Here is a 26,962-nt window from a genome sequence, read left to right as displayed (position 1 = left end):
TGGCCCACAAAACCTACAATATTTACTATCTGGCCCTTTATTGAAAAGGTTTGCTGCCCCCTGGTCTTAAACTAAATCAAGAAATTCAGAGTAGCTGAAGAGAGATAAAGGTAATTATAAAACCAAGAAAGAATTCCCCCTTAACAATTGTGACAACAATAGTTCATTAGTGTTCTTTTTATTCCACTGTTTTGCCAGTTTATTAAGGTATAAAGTCTTTTGGTACAGATAGAAATATAGATATAGCTATAGATACAGCTATAGTTACAGATGCAGATATATATAATATATACATGCAGGTGCAGGTATATGTATATAAACATATACATACATATGTGGATTAGGAACTATTGATAAGGTTGCAATATTGAATTTTGTGAATAATGTCTATGAAACTGCAAAATAGGAAATCTATTTTTCTGCCAGAGACTCTATAAAAGTCCTATAATCTTGGGATCCCAACCCTTCTGAACTTCCTGGGGCCTTTACTTCATTAGTTTTCCTCATCCTTTCTTGTGTCTTCAGCTCTTCCCACTCTGTAGTATGCTTACCACTTCAGCATTTAGACATGCTCATCTTAAAAAGAAAATTGTTCCCCACTGATATCATTTCCACACAGCTTTTGCCCTATTTCTTCTTTATAGTCAAGCCTCTTAACTGTTTTAAATTTGTGTTTGTTATCTCTTTGTCTCCTACATACTACTCAACCTACCCCAATCTGTTTTCTGTCCCCACCTCTCCATGAAACTTTTCTTACCAAGATCACTAATCGTCTCTACGTTGCCAAATCAGAGGACATTTTGTGACGCATTTACTCGATCCTTGGGCACCATCATAAACTTCTTACTGCTTTCTTCGTTAACAGTTTTCTTGTGGTTTCTGGGAGATAATCCCCTTGTGGTTTTCCTTCTTCCCCACCCCAGGTTTTCCTTCTCAGCATCTTATAGGTTCAACTCTTCTACCTCTGAATATTGGAGGATTCTTAGTTGGGGTTCTCTGAGAAACAGACTAGGCAGAAATTTTCATGCAGGAGATTTGCTAGGAAGTACTTGAAGGATTAACACAGCTAAAGGAGTAAGAGAAGCAGGGTGTGGAAGTAAGGGAAAATGTGATACAATAGAGTCCTCAGCCAACCCTACAGGGAGCTCTACACCTAAGATGAATATCTATATCTATGTCTATATCTATACCTATACCTATACCTATCTATCTATCCATCTATCTATCTATCTGTCTATCATCTGTCATCTTTCTATCTATCTATCTACTTGTTTATTATAAGGAATTGTCTTACACAACTATGGGAGGCTGATGAAATAAATCTGAAGTCCTTAGGGCAAGCAGTTAGGAAGGGAAGATAAACAAACTGGAACCCCAAGAGCATGAAGTGAAACTTGTTTACAAGGGGGAGTTTCTTTACTCAGCAAAGGCCAAAACCCTGTTTAAAAAGCTTTACAACTGATTGTCAGGTCCACTGAGAATAATCTCCTTTTTGATTAATACAAAATTAACTGATTAGAAACTTTAATCGTATCTGCAAAATCCCTTCACAGCAGCACTTAGATTAATGTTTGACTGAATAACTGGAGAAAATGTATGTATGCTACAAAATGCTTCCTCCAATTCTTGTGAGAGAACATTCCTTTTGGTCCATACTAGAAAGGAGATTCTGGGAACTATAGTTTATCATAGCCATGTTGACACAGCAAAAGACATCATACATGGTAAGACCGAGCCCTCCATACTCTGAACCATTCTCAAGGCACAGCTGCTGTACTTGTTAATTTACCATCAAATGGACAAACCAGTAGCTTTTTAGTGGTGGACCATTGGATTCCATGGTCATGTGCCCACTGTCCCATACTCTTTGCCATATAGTGTTAGTATACAATGATCCCCACTGGAATCAGTGATCCTAGTTCTAAAACTATATCTCCTACAACTAGGCCTGACTTAGAGAAAGACACCACTGAGCTACTCAGATATACTGGTGTCCTTCTCATCAGCAATTCCTTACCACTTTTGTAAATAGAGGTTTCTTGAAACCTTACCATGCAACATAATCAGCAGGTGGTTTTCCAAGCCTTATCTATGATATCCTTTCTGACCTGCTCTTTGATCCTTCCTTCACCATCAGCCATGGACATTGTGACATTGCTCCTTCATTTAGTGTGGGCCATAAATTTCTCAAATATCCAAGAGTGATCCTAGCAGTACGTAAGCACCATCTTCTGGGATTCTTTCAAAGATGTTAAATTCTGTGTCGTAGGAGATGTTCCCATTTCAATGAATTCTTCCTTATCCAACTTTACGGTTCTTCCCATCTTTCCAGTTCCCTCAAGATCCAGACCCATATATATTATTCCAGATCTCCCTGGGTATATATTAGCTACACCCTGTATCTTTTCCCCCTTTTAAATGACCTAGTGACTTCCCCAAGTAGTTTATGTTGTCACTTGACCCTACTTATTGGTCTGATGTCCATGAAGAGAATCGGGGGCAATATTGAAAGAGGTGTGTGTAGTCTTGCAAAGCAAATTTGGCATCATTTTCAAGCAAGGGGGAAGGACTATCCCTTAAGAGGGATGAGTAGGTCACTTCTGCAGCCAGAGGGTTAAAGGGAAGCTGATGGTTCAAGATTTCCAAGTGCATCAATCGTAATGTCTCCCTCTTGACTCAGGATCCCACTTTATTCCAACCAGAACCCTGATCTTCAGGTATCAGAATTGATAAGTTTGAAGATGCAAACTTTGTAGCAACTCAGCTCCCCATATAATTAAGTCCTGGACTGATCATCAGGTGTTTCTCTCCTGTGGTTTTAGGAGATGAGATTCTCTTTATTCTGTCGAGGAAGATCTCTGGCTTTCACATTTCAGCTTAAATTGTAAGGTCATTGGCTCTCAGAAGTCACCTTAAAATAATTATCTCCAGACTTTCATTGTCTTCTTTCAAAGTATCAACAGTACTTAACAAGAGCCATTTGCCTTGAACTTCTCAAACTCCTAAGTTATGCTTTAGTTACAAGTACATTCCATTCTACTGGCAGCCTGTTCCAGTAAAGACTGGTGAAGTTTGTAACAACTGCCCACTGCAGCATGCTAGGACCTATGCACACTTCAACCACTACTAGTGATGGAGTCTTCATTGCCAATTAATTGGTAGGTTATCCAGCAGCAAGATCCTATTTCAGAGGCTGCTTCCTAAGACCATGTCTGGCACCAACAGTCTTCATCTGATTTCCTCTCAGACCTTAGCTGATCAAACAGCTATCTGGAGCTGGGATAGTCCTTCAAAGGGGCTTCAGGTTTTGTTTTTCTCCACATTGCATGTGAGCTGTCCCAAGGAAAGAGATGTAAACTGGAACAAAGGATTCCTTTCTGTGAGCACAATTCCTGAGGAAGAACTCAGCTCTGAGCAATTCATAGCCAACACTGACAGTAGCTGGGGAAATCAGTGCCTCAGTCCTGAAGGAGCAATCTGTTCACAGCATCTACTACACATTGATTCTCTTATCTTCCCATTCTACTCTTTTTTGGAGTCTTCTTTTCCAAAATGTTCATAATTGTTGATGATTCTCAAGTTTTCATCTCTAGGCCAAGCTTCTTTTCAGAGTTCCTGAGTGATATATCTAGCTGCTTATTTATTTTTATTTTTATTTTTATTTTTACCGGACGTGCAGGCTCAGTGGCCATGGCTCACGGGCCCAGCCGCTCCGCGGCATGTGGGATCTTCCTGGGCCGGGACACGAACCCGTGTCCCCTGCATCGGCAGGCGGACTCTCAACCACTGCTCCACCAGGGAAGTCCCCTAGCTGCTTATTTTTAAATTTACTCAAATATCCTAGAAGAACTAAAACTTACATGTAAAAGTGAAGTCTTAATGCCCTTCTAAAGATTCATTCCTCCTCCAGACTTCCACAAGTCAATTAAAGTCACCTATACCCAAGCCATTTCTCAGGCAAGAAACTTGAAATCCCTTCTAATACTTCATGCTCCTTTACAATCCACATCTAATCTATGAGTGGTACTCTTGATTCTACCTTCAAAATACAGTAAGTTTGTAATGCCTCCAATGCATTCTAACCTGCCCTTGGTATTACAGTAATCTCTCTATTTTAGTTCTGGTCTAAGCCATCATCATCTGTTGCTGAAACTACTACAATAACCTCTTGTCTGGATTCTACTTGCTTCAACTGCCTTTTTCTAATCCACATAGCAACTGAAGTGGCTGTTTTTAAGCATGTTTATAACCCTTTAGAAGGCAAACAAAAGCATAAAATAGAAGATTTGTTGTTGCTACAGCCATGTAAAGATGTGTACACATATGGATGTAGGTTGGAAGTTGATCATGGAGAAATAAATATGTGGTTTTCCTAAGGAAAAAAAAAAAAAAAGAAGGTTAACTTTCCTCTCCAGTTAAATTCCAAATCCTCAACCAAGGCCTCCCATTTTGGTCCCTGCCAGGTTTTCCAGTCTATCTCATGCCACTTTGTATCTTACCAGAAGTGCTCTAGCCATATAACACGTTTTTAGCTCATTAAAAGCATGATTCTTTCTGCCATTTTAGGATCTCCCTCTGACTTCACTCCAAGCTTGCCCTGAATTCTCACTCATATTTTTAGATCTCTTCTTAAGCGCCACTTTCTCCAAACAGCCTTCCTAATCTAACTCAGATCTTTCTTTTATAACCTCTCATCATGTATTTTATTTTTCTTTCATAGAATTTACCACACTTTTCATTATATACCTATTTGTGTGCATAAAGTTTAATGTATTTTCTTCCACTAAACTATAAGCTCCATGAAGACAAGTCCTGCAGTGATTTTCAGACATGATATTTCTAGTGCCTGACCCCTAGGAAGCATGTGATGAATAGTAAATGGAAAAATGAAAGTGCAACTCACAAAAATTAGGCTTCAGCAAATAGATAAAAATAAAAAAATAGAATAAACACAGTTAATACTTAGAAAATAATAAGATCAGCTCCACTTCAGCATATCAAGGACTTTCAAAAAGTAAGGACTGCTTATAGTACTGGAAAAAGTCACACTTGCATAAAACTAGGGAATACTCCTAATAAAAGAAGATGGAGAGCTGACGCTAGTGAAAAGAGTGACCCTGAGAAGAGAGAAATTGCTCATAGAAAAAAATCCTTGATAGGAGGTGAAAGCATAACAATGTGATAAATCTGCTAGTGGCTCTAGAAGACAATGTTCTTAGATGCAGATAGTGAAGATTCCCATTAGAGTTTCCATGGCATGATAAATCATGATGAAAAGGCCATTAATGATAGACAGTAGTGGAATAATTTATTAAAAAACAAAAAGTTTAGTTCAGAACAGTTTTTGGTAGAAAGGAATGGTTGAAAGCTTGAGCTGGAATTAGGCATCCCAAGGCTTGGATTTGAGGGGATACAGAAGTGAATAGAGAGAAGTTCTGTCCTTCAGATGCTTAGAGTCCAGGAAGAAATGTAAGAAGTACACATACAAACAATAAAAATACAGCATATTTGGCTTACAGTCAAAGGAAAAGAAATATAAAAGTTAAAAGTTTTTATGGACTTAATATTTAGGGAGAGTTTTATCTTATGATATGTCAGAATCTGGTGTTTAATGCATTTGATCTCATTCCACTGTCACTAAAACTCTGAGTTTAGTATTATCCTCACTTTCCTTGAAAGATAAGGAAGCTAGAATGCCAAGAGGCCATGCCCAAGGTCATACTGCTGGTGTGAAGTTGGGATCCAAACCTACATCTGACTCCAAAGTTCATGTACTTTTCTAATATACCATGTTTATAGCTATTGCCATATGTGTGTTTTTGTGTGTTGTGTATGTGTGTGCATCTGGTGGTAGCATCAAGAAAAGTTCAAGGAAGAAAATACATTTAAGGTACTCTTTCTGGTTATTTATATGACTAGTATGTCTTGAATCAATGTTTGAAGACAAGACAGAAAAGAGTGTGTTTGAGAATGTTAAATTTGTTTCCTTTGACAATAAGAGATATTTTCTAGCAAAGCGAAAGGAAACAATGCTCTCCTGCTCCTCAAATGACTACAGATCATTGGGATGAGCATCCTGGAAACTTTTCTTTGAGATGCATCCCAGTTGCTGCCTAAAAGAATTTTGAGTGTAGCCATTGGTATTAAGTTGTGGCCTCTCCCGTTGTGGAGCACAGGCTCCGGACGCGCAGGCTTAGCGGCCATGGCTCACGGGCCCAGCCGCTCCGCGGCATGTGGGATCTTTCCGGACCGGGGCACGAACCCGCGTCCACTGCATCGTCAGGCGGACTCTCAACCACCGTGCCACCAGGGAAGCCCGTGATATTGATTTTTTAATAAAAATGTTTTCAAATACACATGGAAAAATCATTTCTATTATGTAATGTGAGCAGTCTCAAGTTAAATCTATTCTATATTTTGGCCAATGAATCAATGAGCTGGTGTTGAGGTTGTATCTACAACTAAGATGGTGGATATGGGAAGAGAAAAGGACAGATGCAAGAAATTCCAAAAAGGAAAAATTAAGAGGACTTGCTGGCAAAAGTAACAGAGAAAACTAATTAATATTCAAGTTTTTAAGTCTGATATTACCTTTTCCCTAGCTAGTCAAGTAATTAATGTGTAAGTGCTAAAAAATAAGCCTTTGATCATATAAATTCTTAACTGATTCCTTCTAGCTTTTCTTTAAAATAGTTTTCTTTCCTGAGGACAACAATTTTAAGATTCTTTCTATGCTTGTAAGTACCTATAACAGTACCCAATATTTCCTATTAGTTATGCTCCTTAGTTGTAATAGCACAATGAGAACTAGATTTAATTTAACAGTTACTGAGAACCTATTGAGAATCAGACATCTTGCTAAGAACCAGAATATAAAGATGATTAAGACCCTAAGACTGTGCACTTCATTGAAGAAATGAACAATTAGTGGAGGTAACAGGCAAGCAAATAACTACAAAATTGTAATGGAAATATAATCGCCTCAGAGCAATATTTTAAAACACACTTTCATAAATAAGATCATAATACAGAAAAAGTAATGAATTATCCATGGTCTACTACCTGATTTCTTTAGGTTGGCCTAATTTCTCCCATAATAATTGTAATAGTCACCTCTTTATCTATTATATGTTAGACATAATTCTAAACACTATTATTTTATAATTGTTAGTTCTCATATACCCTGAAAATGGATATATAATCTTAATTTTAATAAGGAAAAAACTTGAAGAACATAAATCTGCCCAAAGTTCACAAAACTAGTAAAAGTGTAGGACTAGGACTTTTAATTCATACCTGCCTGCTATACCATACCATTTCCAGACTTTCATACTTATTTTTCTGTATTTATTAAAATTATCATTGTTATTAATAGCAATGAGTACTTACTTTGTGTCCCTAAATACTTCATATCTATTAACTCATGTAACCCTCATTCTACAGATAAGAAAACTAAAGCTGATAAAAGTTTGTTTAAAAAAATGACACACATAACAGAGCTCACATTAGTGGAGGCAAGATTTTAACTTAAGCAGTAAGAATCTAAAATCCAGAGGGTTTGCCTCAAAAGGAATTCTAACTATTGCATTATATGGCCAATGCTGGAATTCTGTAGGTCCAGAAAGACACTGATCTATGAAGTCAGCTGAAACAAATCATCAGCCTTCCTCTTGACAGAAACCTAAAGGTTCCTTGATAAAGTATAATACTAAAAATATGACACCCGATAAACAATCAAATCATTATCACTGCTGTGTATTGACTCTAAAACTACTGTCTCAGGTATAGTGATTCTTCTGTGTTGAAATAAACCAAATATTGGTGGGAAAACTGGTAAGTGGTAGTTTTCAGAAGTGTAATAAAGAACGACTGATGGAGTAAAATTTGTTTTTCTTGGGAATATAACCTATTCTGTAGGTTATGATTGGAATTGTGAGATTTGATGAAATGTGATGGGCTGGAGAATGCAAGGAAGATAACAAAGAGAAAAAGGAATATTTAGAGAACAATTCTACCAACACAGACCACATTCACCATGATCCTCTCAAGGGAAAGATGGGAACAGATAGGTTGAAGAAGAGTAGCAAAAAGAGAGAAACAGATGAGGCATATTAGGGTTTGGGGTAGTATTTTAACGGTACTTAAAAAAAGAAATCAAAGAATGTTTGAACCCTGCCCTGCCCCTGTTTTGTGTCAGGTACCCCTTACTTTTGTGTGTCTGATATTATATAAGAGGTATATACAATACAGCATTAGAAGAGGAGATAAAGTGGTATTAGTAACTAGGCCAGGGCCTAACCCCAATCTGGGGTTCTCTAGTAAACCTAGGTTGGTGCATGAGGCTTAAGAAATACTTCCAAATGGAACTTTCAGCTGTTAGTAAAGGATGAGTCCAAATCAGGGCTCTTACTGCCCTTGGTCTGTCAAATGGAGAAAAGAAATCAAAGAGAGAAAAGAGACATAACAAAGAAGACAGCAACCTGCTTTAAGGGCTCAGCCATATGAATGTAATACAAGAAATGGAAGGGAGAGCTGAAAGTATGGGATAAGGTCCTGCATCCACTTCCCTCCCAGGCACATAAAAGAACAGTGAGAGAACAGGTACAGTGGTCTCTCAGTTTGCCTGGGAGATTAGTTTCACGAGCCCCCATGGATACAAAAATCTGCAGATGCTCAAGTCCCTTATGTATAATAACACAAAACAAGGGACACAATCATCCCTCCAAATCTGTGGGATATGCATTCACAGTTTCAGCCAACCTCGAGTCTAAGCCAACCTTGATTCAACCTTGGTTGAATCCTCAGATGCAAAACCTGTGGATAGAGGGCCAACTGTACTAAAAGTCATGCAGATTGTGTCAGGGGAGCCCAGTATGACTTAGGTTTGGTGATTCTTATGGAGGACTCACAAGACTCAGCATATAATTTCACTCACAGCTAAGATTTATTACAGCAAAAGGATACAAAGCAAAATCAGCAAAGGGAAAAGGTGTGTGGGGTGAAGTCCAGAGGAAACCAGGCACAAGCTTCCAAGAACTTTCTCCCAGCAGAATCATATAAGACATACATAATTCCTCCAGCAATAAGTGGTGACAAACTTTGTGAAATGTTATGAACCAAGGAAGCTCATTAGAGACTTGGTGTCCAAGGTTTTATTGGGGGTTGATCATATAGACACCCTCTGCCTAGCACTCATCAAAATTCCAGACTCTCAGGAGGAAAGCAGGTGTTCAGTATAAACCTCATTGTTTGCACAAAAGTTTAGGTACACTGAGCCACTCTTAGCTGTTAGGGTGGTGGGAATGCTCCTGAATCTATGTTCCCAGATGGCCAATCCTGCAAGAAGGACTTCCTAAGAAAAATAGCAGTCTCAGGCTTGGTATTTTCTGAACATTTTCTGAACACAAGTGTATGGCACATTTTTTTTACACATAATAACCATATCTACTATTAAAAAATGCTGGCCAATAAAAATTTCACACTCTACCCATGATGTGCCTTCTGGAGAATATACATGTGTTAGACAAGCTTCATTCAGGCATGAGTTATAGTGGTGTTGGCTGTGAATTCAACATTAACAAATCAACCATATATATTAAATAAGGTGTCTTCAATCAGAAACACACATAAACAAGGTCATGTATTGATTGTTTGATAAAAATATTGTGACCAGAGGCTCACAAGAACCTAATTGGGAACAATGGTTCAATATTCACTAATTCAGTGTGTGTGTGTGTGTGTGTGTGTGTGTGTATGTGTGTGGTCTTCATAGAACAGAACTACCAGAAAAAAGACAGGACTCAATTGTACCTGCAGGCATCACTTCCTATGTAATTTAACTACCAAAAAGCCTGCCATAAAGACTCCTATTTCTTTAGTACATTCGTATGTGATGGGCAGCTACAACAACCAGGGGCACAGAAGGGCTGTGACTGAACAGAGCCAGTGCATGGATGATTTGCCTAAGCCCTGAGGCAAAGGAAACCTCAGAACCAAGGATAATAAATTAATTCAGGAGCTGAGTGGGAAACAGACAGAAGCAGAGCCTGGGTTCATCTAAGGACCCACACAAATAAGCTATGCTGAGTATAGCATAGGACCTCAAGGTTCTATGGTCTATAGCTGAGCTAAGGAACCAACAGGAAAAAATATATATACAGGATTCCTGATACATGTTCCAGGTTAACGCTTAGTTCAAGGAAACAGGTGAGGGACTTCCCTCATGGTCCAGTGGTTAAGACTCTGTGCTTCCATTGCAGAGGGTGCAGGTTCGATCCCTGGTTGGTGAACTAAGATGCCACATGCCATGAGGCACAGTCAAAAATCAATAAAAAAAAAAAAAAAGGAAACAGGTGAGGAAACAAGTTATACTGGACAACTGAGGAGAGAAATTGCAGTCACAGTACAACTTTGGAGTATGGCTGTGGCTCCCATGGCTCGTCTGCCAGCTAATCTAATTTGGGACACACTTTCTGTTACTAACAGATAAGGGTTAAAGGGTACAGGCAACTACTCCAAAGGCAAAGCTTAACAGAGCCTACACAGATGTAGCACATTACTAGACATATTATTTCCATCTACTTTGGGAGACCAAATGTATTTTTCCCCAAGTATCCTGCTAGAGATTTAAATAAATAATTAACCATTTCTCACCACCACCATAAAGGAAACCCAAGGCAAATAGAGAGCTATTCTAAAAACTTGAAGTCTCAATTTGTTTACTAAAAAGAACCTCCCACCAAAGTCTTTTGTCAGAACAAATATGGAATTTAATTTCAGAAATCACCCTGTCAAAATGCATAAAAGGTAACTTGGAAATCTGTCACAATTAACAGTCACTCTAAGTCAAAAATTATTTCTTACATAATACCTTAGGGTCCATATGTGAAATGCAAAACCAGGTTTGGATATTTGCTTATATCTTCCGGTTGATGACATATTTATCACCAAGCTGCAAACAGGGCCTCTGCAACACAAGCCACTTAAAAAGATTTCTTATATATTTCATTGCCTAATAAAACATCTGATGAGAAACTTTTACTGTCACACATTTTCATACTTTTGAGCTCTGGCAAACACATTCCTGACAACAAGGTAATCAATATGAAGAAGGAAAGGCATTTTAGAGGAACTTTTAATCTTCAGAATTGAGGTTTGCATCAAAGTCTCCTTGACTTGCACACACCCCAAAATATTTTTTCCCAATTATCTTTTGTGTTCTTTCCCCACTGGTCACTGCTGATGAGTAATTTTACAACACTAATGCTATTAAAACATGCACTCATGACCCCATTGTGACACAAAGCAAAAATGCACATGGGGAATGCAAGCACATAACTGCTAATTTTGTTTTTTAAATGCATTTGAACTTGACCTATTGGAATGCCCATTACAGTACGCATGACAGCTTGGCGAAATACAGGAGGCAAGACACCACCTCAGGAAAGCAGATTCCCTGAAAATAAATCACCTGAAGGATTGTAACGTGGTTGGAATTGACTGAGAAAAATGCAGTACCACGTAGTGAAGTAACCTGCTTAAACCCTACAAACAAGTCACCACTCCTAAAAGCTCTATAAATTAGAGCACTGTGGCATCTTGTGTGATCCATGAATGACTTTTGGATTAAAGAAGACGATGAAAAATAATTTAATATCAAGAGCATACATTTAGAGATGCAGATAGCATAATGTCTTTTACTCTGAAGCAAATATCTTTTCATCCTGCTGATGCAAGAAGTTTTTCCAATTATGCATACCTTAGGATCTAAATGTGACCATGATCATGTATACTGAAGCATTTTCACTCATTCTGTCCACTCTAAAATGGAATAAATTCTGTGTTCACAGCCAACACAGAAACACAAAATGGAATAAATCTTAGAGAAAATTCTGGTGTGCATTTTTCTCATGGGGAAGTCACACAGCTAGTTTTCAGATGGTACTGGAACACAGGTGTAAAAAATAAGACAGAGCAAACTGAGCATATTTCACCTATGTAAGTGTCAGACATACCTGTGAGTTATTATCTTATTATTCTTTATTTTGTGTAATGCACAAATTTCAAAAAAGGGAGATGGTGATATATTGGAAAAAATAAACAAAATCCTTTAAGCAGAAGTTTCTATATACGTGTAAATATTTACAGTATAGTCAATGTTTAGGAAAAATAGAAATCCTCAATGATCAACTATGAAAACTCAACATTTAGAATTCATAATGTACATATTATATTTTATTAATTTTTATGAAGAGAAATATGTATAGTTTTGACATCTTAAAATTGTATAAATATTTCAGTTTTAATAAGCACAATTATGAGATTTTCGAATAATACCAAAAAACAAAGAAACCAAAGGTAAAATCCAAATCCCAAACCCAGCATAGTAAATTTAGAGATTAGAATTCCATAATTCCCAATTATATATCCTGTTGAACTGAAAGTTACAAGAGTGTTGACAAGCTTGTTACTACACCACGTTCAAAATTTTTCAAAGCGACATTTCTTAAATATTACTTGTTTAATATCTTCCCAAGGAAGACTAGTGTGATCATTTGGTCTTTCATTAGGATGAAAACAATACTAACACACTCAAAATCCTGGAAAAATTCTTGATTATTACTGCCAAAGGTGAGCAATTAGTTTACAGTGAAAGGAATTTTAAGAATATTTATCCAACCTTCATCTGTTTAGCAAAACAATGAAGGTTTTCTACAAACGTACCATAACTTTACAACAATACAATTACATATAAAAGTAAGTGTATTTTTTCCAATTCTTTACAAATATTGAATCTGAGTTAGTGCTTCTTCCCCAGCACCGCGTAAACTCACACTTCCATTTAGCCCAACAAGAATCAAATGCCGCACCTAGAATGCTGGGTGTCTCATATTGTGATGAGTGGACTATGCATCCTCCAATTGTGAACCTACCACCACTGAATGCTTACTAATGAAGATGGAAAGTATCATTATACATTATCGCAGAATGTAATTTTCATATAGGCAATTTTTCTTCAATCCATCATAAAAATATTCTCTCACATACACATGCACATTCATAATTTAAATACAAATATCTATAAAATAGTGTAAGCTTTGATGAAAATATATGATACAAAGTATGTTTGTTAAGAGTAAGAAAAAGATAAATAATTTATTTCCATCTAGGAAAAAATAGCTATGATGCAGTGCTTTTTTCTTTTTAGAATTATTTCTAGTTCTAAGATAAAGGCCTTGGTTTTAATCCAGTAGGAGGTCTCAAAAACACCTGCTTTTTTCTCCATCAAACCTTAAATAAGCAAGTAACTTATAGCACCCTCCAGCAATTCCTAGCTCAACTGTCATAGATCAATACAGCTATCTCCAGCCACATTGGGCCTGACCAAAAATAATCAAGAGGAATTCAGAGGGCAGTTATACCGGACAAACAGGTGACTGTTTATGGAAATCTCAGAAGAACAAAGAGAGATAGTGGTGCCGGTTTGCTTGTGAGTACTTCTTTACTTGCCCTGAAAATACAAATACTAATTCTTTCAGTTACAATGGAGTGTGACTCAGAAAAGCCTGTGTTTTCACTCTCTTGGAGTAGTGTTTTATTTTGACTGTGCTATCAAAAAACCTATTAAGAAAGATTTGCTCAGGAAGTGTATCCTTCTTCATCACCCTTTCCTCCTCTCTCCCACATTCTTGCCCTATTGCATCCCTGTAAGTTTAGCAGAGGTAAATATTATTCCTATTTTTATGCACATGGTCTAGTACTTTCCAGGGGTAAAGGCTACAAGTCTTCTGATTTCTAACCCAGGATCCTGTTCACTCCACACATTGGAGGTAGCTGAATAAAATGATAAAACTGGCACACTCTCGGGAAGAACTGCCGCCAATTATTTCCACTTTTTAAAGTGCTTTCTATGTTTCCCAACTCTGAATTTAAATTAAATTTTAATGAAAAGAGAAGAACATAAAGACAGTTTCCTGCTAACGCCATTTGGCAAGCAGTTAATCTCCATCTTTAAATACGGATGTAATTGTACGTAGTGGGTACCCAGTTATGTGATTAAAGACTCCAAGCTGACTCAAGAGCTGGTATTTTCCTGATCTGGATAGTCCCTGGGAGTTTCTAGAATAAACTGTGTAGCACATCTAATCATGGAGAATGGAGTGCAACCCAGGTCACATTCCAACACGTGTGGTAAGATATTTTGCATTCCTTAAGGCACAGCTGGAGAGGATACCCTGGAATATTTAACTGCTTTCTCCCTAGCCAGTGGAGCAAGTAAGGCTCCCATTTTATGCCTTGTGGATATTTCTCACCAGTAAAATGAATTATATAGTCATCCTAAAATGAGAACTAGGTTCAGATGAATGTGCTGATATAGCTGAACAGATACACTGTTAGGCTACAGCAGAGAGCATATCTTTCTCAGCATCTGCGTTGTTAGGAAGATTTCATTCCCTGGGTGGAAGGATAAGCGCTGAGAAATATGACCTTGCAATGACAGAACATCAATGTGCAGTGTATGTAGCTGCAGCAGTGCATGGCAGCCTCCGCTTCTTTATTGCCACATATACTAGAGCATTTATGTGGCGCTGATTCTCACCTAAATATTGGGGTTGTCTCCAGGTCCACCAGTAGCTCATCAGACTCTAATTCTTATAGAAGCCAAATATAATTCTGATCAAAAGTAAAGCTTCTGCTAAAATTCTAGTAGCAATGAAAATGTGGAAGGATTCCTAAAAACAAACCAAACACTACATTCTTTACATTTTCCCAAACCAGAGTAATAGCTAGTTTTGCCCACATTTGAGCATCTACATTATGAAAAAAAGCATAATCGTGTCCTGATCTGTTAAACAATTTCTCTTTCTCTGACTCCCTTTTTGTACCCTCCTAGCTTTGCTCCTATGAGGCATTTCTTGCCCTTACCGATTCTTAAATTGCAGTATTAAGATACTGCATTAACATTATTGGGGATTTTGCAACAGTGTAAAATCCCCCCAAAAAAAAATCTATTTTCAGATTCTATAAGCAAGAATATCAAACTTTTGTATAGGAGAAAATAAAAATTCTGTGTATTTGCTTCAAAAGAATTACTGGTGTGTTCTAAAACAACATTGCTTCACTCTGCTAATTTTAAGTGATTCACACAGCCTTTTTTCTCTTTTCCCTTAATGGACCTTTCTTTGCTAAGTATTGGAAGTCTGCTTCTTTTCTTTGCGAAACCTCATCTAGCTAGCTTTTGCAACTCTATCCTTTGAGAATACTACAGAATGAAATAAAGAAGTTGGGGTAATGGAGGGGAGATTTAGATCGAAGGAAACGGTGAGTTCTCATTGTTCTGTGGTAGCTGAAGTAAACGTCCATCTCATTATGCTTGATTTCATTTATTTCTTGTCTCAAGAGTTTACAAAAAGTTGACTTTCTTCTCCTGAACAAGAAGCATGTTATGGTCATGTGAATAGCGAACAACAGTCATTTGTTTTAATATCAACATTTCCCTGGGTGGTTAGAAAGCTGGTGAGGTTATGACTTCTATCTATCAATCAATTTAAACTTACAATATTAACATTTCCTAGAAACTATACTATTACATATTTCTCCACTACAAACTTCTGGAGAATATAATTCCTTTATCACAATTGTCATATTTTAAAAGTGATGATCTAGAAATAGGTTCTAATAAGCAAAACATATATGACTAACAAATTATAATCAGAAGATATATAGGGAAAAAGACTTATTTTCTGTATCTGAATCTGGAATTAACACTCACACTTTATTTTCCATGTAGCACTAAATAGAGTTTAGAGAAGGTTCAAACTAACAGCTGTGACTTATAGATGTTTATGTCACAGGAGGGGGAAAGTCCTTTCCAGTAGCAGAGATTAGAAAAGCTGGACACCAGTTTCCACAGTGTGACAAACTCAGTGGATGACTTGAAGCAAGCTTCCATCTCCCTTTGGGTCTCGGATTCCTCAACTGCAAAATAAGAGTACTCCCAACTTCAGCATTTTATGTTTCTATAATATAACTGGATATGAAAGTATCCTGGACAGCACAAGAAAAAGAATCTGTTTATCATGAGTAGCACTTTAAAATGTATCTCACGGTTTGTTTAGAAAAATCACTGTTCAGCTGAGTTTTACCATCCTTAAGGAAAAAAGAAACAAATTTTTTTTTACTTAAAATGTTTTCTCCTTAATATAATGAACATTCTTTAGCACTAACATTATCTATTGATGACAACCATGGCCCGCTTACTTCTAGCAAGCCTCTTTAACAATGACTTATAATTTAAATCCATTACCTGCTGTGAAGGCTCCAAGTAAACACTGATTTGGGGGGTTACAAGTAACATGGACATGCGGGTTAAGTCAATTCAGCCAGTGCTTTGTCTACATTGCTTTTATTTTTTTTTTAAGTGCTTGCACTATCACAATCACCCTACCGGCATTTAAAGTCACTAAATAAAAAAAACTATCAGTCATTTTACTTTTAACTTGAATTTAAAAAAACAAAAAAAAGTGAAAAAAAAAACACCAACAACTCCAGAAAACAAGCCCTAAATGTATGTCTGGGGTGTGTGTGTATGTGAATCTGAGTTTAGTATTATTATTGATATGTAATAACCACAGCATTCCCTTACATAAAACAGGAGATCCAAAAAAGATTAAAAACTGCATGGAAGATTCCATTGGATTCTTTGTTTTGGGGCATATAAAGAGAATTTCCTTTCCTTTGTCCATATAGTTCATGTCTTAGTATAATCTTATAAAAAAAGGATAGTTTCATCCAAAAAATCAGAGAACAGAAAGGCATAGGATAAAAAAAAAAAAACCTATAATGATGATTATTTGTTCAGAGTTTCTTAAAAAGGAATCCTTGCTTTTGGAGATTGTGGGCCCCCCAAAATTATATGTAATACTTTGTAGGTGTGTCATCGTATTCATTTTAATCAGGTTCTCAAAAATATACATTACTGGGCTTCCCTGGTGGCGCAGTGGTTGAGAGTCCGCCTGCCGATGCAGGGGACACGGGCTCGTGCCCCGGTCCGGGAAGATCCCACGTGCCGCGGAGCGGCTGGGCCCGTGAGCCATGGCCGCTGAGCCTGCGCGTCCGGAGCCTGTGCTCCGCAACGGGAGGGGCCACAGCAGTGAGAGGCCCGTGTACCGAAACAAAACAAAACCAAAACCAAAAACACCAGAAATATACATTACTAAAAAGACTGCTAACTACTGACCTAGTCCAAATGAGAAGTCTTCATCCCACAGTGAGGAGCAATTGCCACAGTTACACCATAGCCAGTGTCACTGACAGCCCCAGAACTGAGATCCTTAAGGCCACTCACGCTAGTGCACACTCAAATAAATTATGTTTCTTAAACTTGTGTCATCTTGTGAAGAAACTCTGCCTGCTTTATTTGTCGCAAAGGTAAAGTCAGCTTATAGAGATTTCAAGGATACCTTTTCAATGTTAACATTTATTGCCATTAAAATTATTGTTTTAAGATTGGTCCGACAAGAATTAGTCCCAGAGAAAGAATCCCTCCAAACAAAACAAAGCTCTCTTGTACATGCATGATGAAGTCTTAGTTTCATTCCTACTTACAGAAGCAAAAATTACCTATGTTTAACACTCAACGTTGGAACGTCCACTAGAATTTAAAATAGGCAAAGAAGCTCATCTAGTATAGCAGACCTACTTGCAAAGATCATTCTTCTTGAAAAGTTTTCCACCAGTTTTACTAAAATGAGGTGTATTAATATAATCACATAAATAAATTATAATTAGTAAGGAGTGTTGCATATCAAGCCTGTACTAACTCAAGTTTCTTTTTACCAGTTTTTCCTGTTATGTGTTTTTATGAAAATTATTTTTATTTTAGAAAGTGTTGCCAAGATGTACTGGTTATTAAATATGCCTTCAGAGCTAAATCTGCAGGAACATTGCACATTTCCCATATCTTTTTCTGACTCACTTTCCTTCCGGAGAAGGAGAAGAAAGAGTTCCAAGGAGAGGAAGAAATAGCTGTAAGTAATATGTTCATGGGCATTTAATGCTAGATGGTTTAACATGCTTGATTGCTACTGGTGAATCAGAGCTAAAAAATGACAGTAGCATCTATCATGTTATGTTATAGCACGCAAAATTTTAACAAAGGCACGACAAGCTACACTGCTGATTTCTGCAATGTGCTATATTTGATAGCAATTGATAGATGTCTACAAAAGAAAATCACTAAATTGTAAAAATGCTTTAATTTTTAAGGTAGTGAATTATATTCTCTGAGCCGAGAATATAATGGCCGGGGAGCATAAACTGATAGGATCACACAGCACAGTCCTAACAGTGACTTTAAACTCAGTAATTCTTTATCAGGACCCAGAATACTAGACAGTGCAACAATAATATTCTTGATTCTGTACTTAAATTTCAATAAGCAAATAAAGTATTCCCTCCTGTATAAAGAGTAAAATATAGGTTTCCTATTCAGGGTTGTAACTACACTTTCACTGTCTCCAGCATAAACCAATGTGTGACAAAAGAGAGAGAAATTCTATCTCAGTGACCTTGGCAGACATAACACCCTTTGGTCTTCAAAGTGCAAACTAAACAAAGCCCCTTAAGAGGCTATGATAAACTGCACTGGGAAAAAAAGTAAATAAAAATAATAGAGGCCAAAATGCTGAAAAAGGAAAAAAGTTATTAGTCTATATGTCCCTTTATAATTTATAGTAATGATATTTTCCTCATTAAAATGCAATAGTAATAGATTAAATAAATTGGGGATAGAAAGGACCGATTAAATCATTGTGTCTAACACATGCCAAGGGAGGGCAGATTTCCCTAGACTAAGGAACAAAGAAGAAAGAAAAATATAAAAATAGGTATTATATCAACATCTGCAAAAGGTTCATTGAGCATAAAGTCTACGGATATTAAGTAGAGGTATTAGCATCAGTAGTGGGCAAGATTAGATACTGACACAAAGTACCCGTATCAATGGCGTCCTGTGCTGTATTTTCAGACTTCTAGTATATTTACCTGGAGCTTTTCTAAATCAAAGCTTCTCTGTTTATACTCACGTAGAAAATGTAATCTGAGTTTCAATGAATTTTTAATTTTGTTCAATCTTGCATTTGTTCAACCAAAAACAATTTAAAAAGGACCAAAGCTATCAGCCTCTCAGTGAGCAACACCTTACTAGGGAGCTCTTGAATCTGCCATAAAAATGAACAGTGTGCATCTAATAGTTTTCTTTTAATTTGAGCAGTGAAAAGTGAATAATCATATCAAATATTCTTCAGAGACTCTTTGGTTTCCAGATTAAACATGTAATGTGACCTGTCATCTTGCCACATTCTCTGCATTTCCATTTTAAATAATCATAAATAAGAAAACCTGCTACTCTTTGGCATGACACAGTTGTTTGATCCAGCTGCATTTCAAAGTCTTAGAAATTGCACTCATTCCTTCTTTAGAGTCCTTGTTCATCTCAAAGGTTTTCAGCTGAAAGATTCTTTATTGTATTCAAATCTTGTCCCATATGAATTGTTTTCATTACTCAGTTTATGAAGAGTCTTCGAAATTGAATTAGGTCCACAGCAAAAAACACCAACTGTTTTCCTGGAAAGACAAAGGGAGAAAACGGAAAATCAGCTGGAAAATTAGGCAGAACATGACAAGAAGTATCTTTTAGTAGCATGTTTAAGGTGTTAACAAAGTTAATTTCTTGCTGCTTTGCGTACAAATAATTTTCCAATTATTACCAAATATAAGTGACCACCGGGAAGATATTTTATTTACCTCATGCTTTTCATGCTAGAGATCAAGATCATTCAAAGAATATAACTATGAGCACATATTTGTTTGTTATCAGAGTGAACAGTCTGCATGTCATTGATGAGGGCAGAAACAAAGTCAAGAGCAGCAATTGATAGATGTCAACTGCTCTACATTTGACATATGAATAGATTTCTATCCACCCTGGACCATATCAGTTCTTCTCATGCTAAATGTTTTACAGACGTTTTTTTCCCCCTAAAGATCCCATGGATTTTCATGGGAAGTGGTGAATAAGCGTAAAGAAAGGAAAGCTATTACCAATTTGAAAGGATAATTTTAAGTAACTAATTTATATCTACATTAAAACAAAAAGCATACTAATTTGGATACATTTTCTTTTTTATTTATGTGTCACAATAATTGTAAAAAATACCAAGCAGGTTTTATTATTTGCTATATCTGCAAACATAAAATTTTGGTAGATAAATTATACATATCCCTAACAAATAGAATAAATAAATTCCACAAAATGATTATTATTTCACATTGATTTCCTGCAAAGTTTGTTGATTTGCATTGAATTCTTCCTATGATATCAAAATGATTGACAATTCTTATCATATCTTGGACAAATCCAGTATGTATTCATTATCTGAGAATAACTGTTGCTGAAAAAAAGACAGTGAATCCATTTAAATGGGTACCAAAATTTATAATAAATACTGAAAAAAGTTTTATTAAAACTTTTCACCTTGATAAATGAAACAAAGAACTACAAAATAAACTTGTACTTGCAGCCATGATGGAGAAATAGGGACTAGAATATAACTAGACTAGAAATAACATATGAAACAATTATTTTCAGATACTGGACAACAGGCAGCACAGAACTGTGATCCCTGAGAAAAAAAAGAAAAAACAAGGTGAGACTGACAGCTATCTCTTCTTCTTGCCTGAAGGCAATTTAGAAGCTGTAGCACAGAAGAGGGAAACTCATGCAGAGACTGGTGGTCTTACTGAGTTAAAGAGAAAAAGAATAGAGTTCACGAAGGCCAAAAGCAGCTAGAACTTGATATCAAAAGAAAGAAGCTCTGGAGCTCTGCAGAGGAGTATCCTCAAGTCCTTGGCTGAGTACTAATCTCCTCATGTGTTAGAGGAAACCATGTGAAACTGGGTAGAGAACTACCAAGGAGCAGTAGGCCAAACAACTCTGAGTTTACGCAAGGCTGTCAACAATTCATATTCCCACAAGCCAAAATGGAAAGCTCTATATATAATACATTGGCAATGGATAGTGTGCTCAAAAAGTTATTACCTTATTTGCCAAGGGTAGGGAGGATGTTGGTAAAATTAGCCCAGATTGGAGGCTGCTCGGGACTCATACTAACAAAGCTTAAAAGCAAGCCTTGAAAAGATCAAACTGACGGACTTCCCTGGTGGCGCAGTGGTTAAGAATCCACCTGCCAATGCAGGGAACACGGGTCTGAGCCTTGGTCTGGGAAGATCCCACATGCTGCGGAGCAACGAAGCCCATGCACCACAACTACTGAGCCTGCGTTCTAGAGCCCGTAAGCCACAACTACTGAGCCTGCATGCCACAACTACTGAAGCCTGTGTGCCTAGAGCCCGTGCTCCACAACAAGAGAAGCCACTGCAACGAGAAGCCTGCACACTGCAACGAAGAGTAGCCCCCACTTGCCACAACTAGAGAAAGCCTGCACGCAGCAACGAAGACACAATGCAGCCAAAATAAATAATAAAATAAACAAATTAAAAAAGAAAAAAGATCAAACTGAACCTAAGTAACAAAACTGTATGCCAAAAACAATTCCAACAATATTGAAAAGAATAAATAAAAATTTGGAGTTTGATGTCTAAACTTCAAAGTGTATAGCATTTAATAAAAAATTACCAGGAATGTGTATAGCAAGAAACTATGAACTATAACTAGAAATGTTATGGGTTGAATTTTGTCCCCTTCCCCAAATTCATAGGTTGAAACTCTAACTCTCAGTATCCCAGAATATGGCTGTATTTGGATAGGGCCTTTAAAGATGTAATTAAGATAGAGCGATGTTGTTAGGGTGGATCCTATTGCAATCTGACTAGTGTCTTTGTAAGAGGAGGAAATTAAAGAGACACTAGAGACGCACATGCACAGATAAAAGACTGACCATGTGAAGAGGCAGAAAGAGGGTAGTCATCTGAAAGCCAAGGAGAGGTCTCAGAGGAAATCACCCTGCTAGCATCTTAATCTTAGACTTCTAGCCTTCAGAATAGTGAGAATATAAACTTCTATTGTTTAATCCATCAAGCCTGTGGGATTTTATTATGGAAGTCCTAGCAAACGAATACAAGAAGAAAGATAAGTCAATAGAAACGGGATGAGAATGACAGAAATGATGGAATTATTAGATAAGGTCACTGAAACAATGATGAGAAACATGTTTCATATGTTCAAAGAAAAACATTGACATGATGAGAAAGGAAAAAATATTTTTTAAAGGCCTAAGTGGAAATGCTAGAGATTAAATGCAATATTTAAAATGATAAATATACTGATGGGTTAACAGAAGAATAGGCACTGAAGAAGAAAAGATAAGTAAACTTTTTTTTTTAACCACTGTGCCACCAGGGAAGCCCAAGATAAGTAAACTTGAAGATATAGCAGTGGAATATATCCAAATGGAAGCACACAGAGAACAAAAATTGTGCAGAAAAGTGAAAAGAGCCTGAAGGTCCTGTGGAACAATAACAACCAGTCTTTCATATATGTAATCATAGTCTCAACATAAAAGAAGACAGAGGGAAAGAGAAAAAAATATTTGAAGAAATAATTACCAAAATTTTTACAAATTTGATGAAAACAAACAGATCCAACTATCTAATGAACTCCAAGGAGAATATGCACACATACACACACACACACACACACACAAATAACAACATAAGTCAAGTTATAATAAAACTCTGGAAACCAGTTACAAAGAGAATAACACAAAAGCAGCTGACAGAGGATGGGGGCAGAGACACACTACAAATAATAAATAGAAGATGAAGGATAGACTTCTTGTCACAAACTATTTAAGTCTGAAGGCAATGAAGTGAAATCTTCAAAGTGCTGAAAGACAAAAAAAAAAAAAGCAACTATTCTAATCAAGCAAATTCTATACCAAACAAAAATAACTTTCAAAACTGAAGATAGAATGTAAACTTTTCTAACAAAAGGTGAGGGAATTCATCACCAGCAAACTAGCACTATAAGGTATATAAAGGGAATTCATCGGGAAGGAGAATGAAATCAGATAGAAATGTGAATCTTCCCAAAGCTATGAAGGACACCAAAATGGTGAATCTGTGAATAAATAAACTGTATATTTTGTCTAATTTTTAATCTCTTTAAAATATAATTGATATTTAAAACAAAAGTAATAACAATACATTATGGAGTTTATAGTATATGCAGAAGAAAAATGAATAAGAACAACAGCCAAAGAGATGCAGGGTGAATGGAAGTACAATATTATTTGAAGTACACTGTGATAAGCTAATGGTGTACATCGTAAACCTAGAGCAATGCTTCTCCGATTTCAGCTTCATCAGCATCACCTAAGGCACTTCACAGACCACAGATAGCAAGGCCCTATTCCTAGATCCTCTGATTCAGCAGATCTTGGATATGGCTCCAAGAATTTGGTTTTCCAACAAGTTGCCAGGTGATGCTAGTCCAAGGATTGCAACTTGGGAACCAATTCCTTAAAGAAATAACTAAAGTCAAACAGAGAGGTATGGCTAATATGTCACTTTAGGAGAAAAAGATGGAATCATAAAATAACACTAACTGAAAAGAAAGTAAAGAAGAAAGAAAAAAGGAAAGAACAAATGAGATAAATAGAAAGCAATAGTAAACTGTTGGACTGTAACTCAATGCATAGGAGCCAAGAAAACTCAATGAGGAAAAGATACTCTCTCCAATTCATGATGTTGGGAAAACTGGATATTCACATGCAAAAGAATGGAACTGCACCCTATCTCACTCTACTCCCAAAAATTAACTCTAAAGGAAATAAAGACTTGAATATAAGACCTTAAACTATCAAATCTTAGAAGAAAACACAGAGGAAAAAGCTCTTTGACAGTGGTCTTAGCAATAGTTTCATGAAACTGACACCAAAAATACAAGCAACAAAAGCAAAAATAAATAAGTGGGACTACATCAAATTAAGAAGCTTCTGCATAGCAAAAGAAATGGTCAACAAAATGAAAAGGCAAGCTAGGGAATGGGAGAACATATTTGCAAACTACATATCTGATAAGGGGTTAATATGTAAAGTATATAAGAAATTCATATAACTCGCTGGCAAAAAAAATAATAATCCAATAAGAGGAAACTCTTTCAGCTTTTCACCATTGAGTAAGATATTAGCTGTGGGCTTATTATATAGGACCTTTATTATGTTGAGGTATGTTCCCTCTAGACCCACTTTTTGGAGAGTTTTTATCATAAATGGATGCTGAATTTTGTCAAAAGCTTTTTCTGCATCTATTGAGATGATCATATAATTTTTATTCTTCAATCTGTTAATGTAGTGTATCACATTGGTTGATATAAAGATACTGAACCATCCTTGCAATGCCTTGGATAAATACCACTTGATGATGGTGTATGCTCCTTTTAATGTATTGTTGAATTTGGTTTGTGGTGCTGGGAAAACTGTACATTACATGTAAAAAGAATGAAATTAGAGGCTTTTCTCACACCACATACAAAAAGAATCTCAAATTAGATTAAAGATCTAAATATAAGACCGGAAACCATAAAACTCCTAGAAGGAAAAATAGGCAGAACGTTCTTTGATGTAAATCATAGCAATATGCTTTAGGATCTATATCCTAAGGCAAAGGAAACAAAAGTAAAAATAAACAGGACCTAATTAAAGTGAAAAGCTTTTGCACAGCAAAGGATACCATCCACAAAATGAAAAGACAACCTATTGAATGGGAGAAAATAATTGCAAATGATATGACTGATAAGGGGTTACTATTCAAAATATATAAACAGCTCATAAAACTCAATATCAAAAGAAAAACAAAAACAAACAACACAGTTAAAAAATAGGCAGAACAACTGAATAGACATTTTTACAATGTCTATTCAATTCATTTTTACATTTTAAATGTCGGCGAGGTTGTGGAGAAAAGGAAACCCTTGTACGCTACTGGTGGGAATGTAAATTGTTATAACCAGTATGGGAAATAGTATGGAGGTATCTCAAAAAATTAAAAATAAAACTATCATATGATACAACAATCCCTCTACTGCGTATATATCCATAGGAAATGAAATCACTCTCTTGAAGTGTTATCTGCACCCCTATGTTTATTGCAGCATTATCTAGAATAGTCTAGACATGGAAACAAGCTTAGTGTCCATAGATGGATGAATGGACAAAGAAAATGCGATGTGATGTGATACACACACACTGAAATATTATTCAGCCATAAAAAAGAAGAAAATCCTGTTATTTGCAACAACATGGATGAACCTTGAGAGCATCATGATTAGCACAATAAATCAGACAAAGAAAGACAAATGCTGTATGATCTCACACATTTGTGGAATCTAAAAAACCCAAACTCATAGAAACACAGAGCAGATTGGAGGGTGCCAGAGGCAGATGGGGGAGGTAGGGGATGACTGAAGACTGACAAAGGGTTACAAACTTATAGTTACAAGAGGAATAAGTTCTAGGATGTAATGGACAGCATGGTAACTATAGTTAACAATACTTATTGTATATATGAAAGTTGGGAAAACAGTAGATCTTAAAAGTTCTCATCACACAAACACAAAATTTGTAATTATTTGAGGTGATAGATATGTTAACTAACTTTATTGTGGTAGTCATTTTGCAACATATACATATCAAATTGTTATACTGTATACAATATTATACGTCAGTTATTTTTCAACAAAGCTGGAAAAATGAAGAATATTTTTAATCTATGTAATGATAAAATGTAATTTATTTTGTAATGAATGCAGTATAATAGTAAGATGTAAATAGTTTAAACACTACAACTAAACCCTAGAACTAAAAATCTTCAAAATACATGTATCAAAAACCGATAGAACTGTAAAGACAGACAAATCTAGAATTATAGTTAATGACTTCAACACTCGTCTTTTGGAAATTGACAGAACAAGTAGACAGAAAATCAGTAAGTGTAGTGAAGACTTAAATACCACTATCAACCAACTGGAATGGATTGATATTTATAGGGTATTCTACCCCAAAACAATGGAATACAAATTCGTTTTTAGTGCCCATGAAACATTCACCAAGACAGACCATATTCTGGGCAGTAAAACAGGTCTCAATAAATTTTAAAGGATTGAAATAACAAAGAGTATGTTTTCTTAAAACCCATTTGAACCAGAAATCAAGAACAAATACCCCTATATTTGGAAATTAAACAACATACTTCTACATAACCAATGTGTCAAAAAAGAATTCACATGGTAATTGTAAAAATATTTTGACCTATATAAAAATGAAAATAAAACATATCAAATTTTGTGGTATGTAGCTAAAGTGGTGTTTAGAGGAAAATTTATAGTATTAAACACTTTTATTATGAAAGAACAAAGATCTAAAATCAGTGACCTAAGGTTCCACCTTAAGTAACTAGTAAAAGAAGAGCTAATTAAACCCAAACTGAGCAGAAGAAAGAAAATAATAAAAAAGTATGAAAATAAATTCTTACACTTAATAAAATTTAGGTTACTATCAAAACCAGAGCTAGACACAATGGATTACTTAAAATGAATAAAACTGAACTACTGAATTTATACCACCAAAAATAAAAAAAGCCAAAGTGCAGTTTTCATTAAGATGAAAAGGGAATGAGACATTTTGGCTGTCTGTATACTGTCTCTGTCAACACTCCATTATGACAATAAGATACCATTATTTTCTTTTTTGGATTTCATAAGGCAAATATAGAGTTAGATTTTTACATTTTGCAAATTTCCTAAAGGCTTATCTTAAATTCTTCATAATAATATCATTATTTTTAAAGCACCGTATATGATCATTTTCTTTTTTACATTTTGTTTTCCAATCATTAACTAGTTTAACTCTAGGAGATCTTTGTGTAATTTGAGGAGTTCCCC

General features: G+C 36.1%; 1 protein-coding gene across 5 annotated transcripts in view; it reads right to left on the bottom strand.

Annotated features, from left to right (window-relative positions):
* Window positions 1-16,328: 16,328 nt before the first annotated feature.
* Window positions 16,329-26,962, bottom strand: part of NOX4 (NADPH oxidase 4) — a 159,940-nt gene continuing 149,306 nt past the window's right edge. For all 5 annotated transcript variants that reach the window (XM_055091469.1, XM_055091467.1, XM_024131659.3 and 2 more), the window contains one exon: window positions 16,329-19,626. In XM_055091469.1, the coding sequence (XP_054947444.1) occupies window positions 19,506-19,626 (121 nt within the window). In that variant the 3' untranslated portion in view covers window positions 16,329-19,505. The remainder of the gene's footprint in view (window positions 19,627-26,962) is intronic.

The sequence above is a fragment of the Physeter macrocephalus genome, chromosome 16 (assembly GCF_002837175.3).
Source record: "Physeter macrocephalus isolate SW-GA chromosome 16, ASM283717v5, whole genome shotgun sequence".
NCBI lineage: Eukaryota > Metazoa > Chordata > Mammalia > Artiodactyla > Physeteridae > Physeter > Physeter macrocephalus.
The sequence above is the reverse complement of the archived record's forward strand: the minus strand, read 5'-3'. Positions and strand labels throughout refer to the sequence as shown.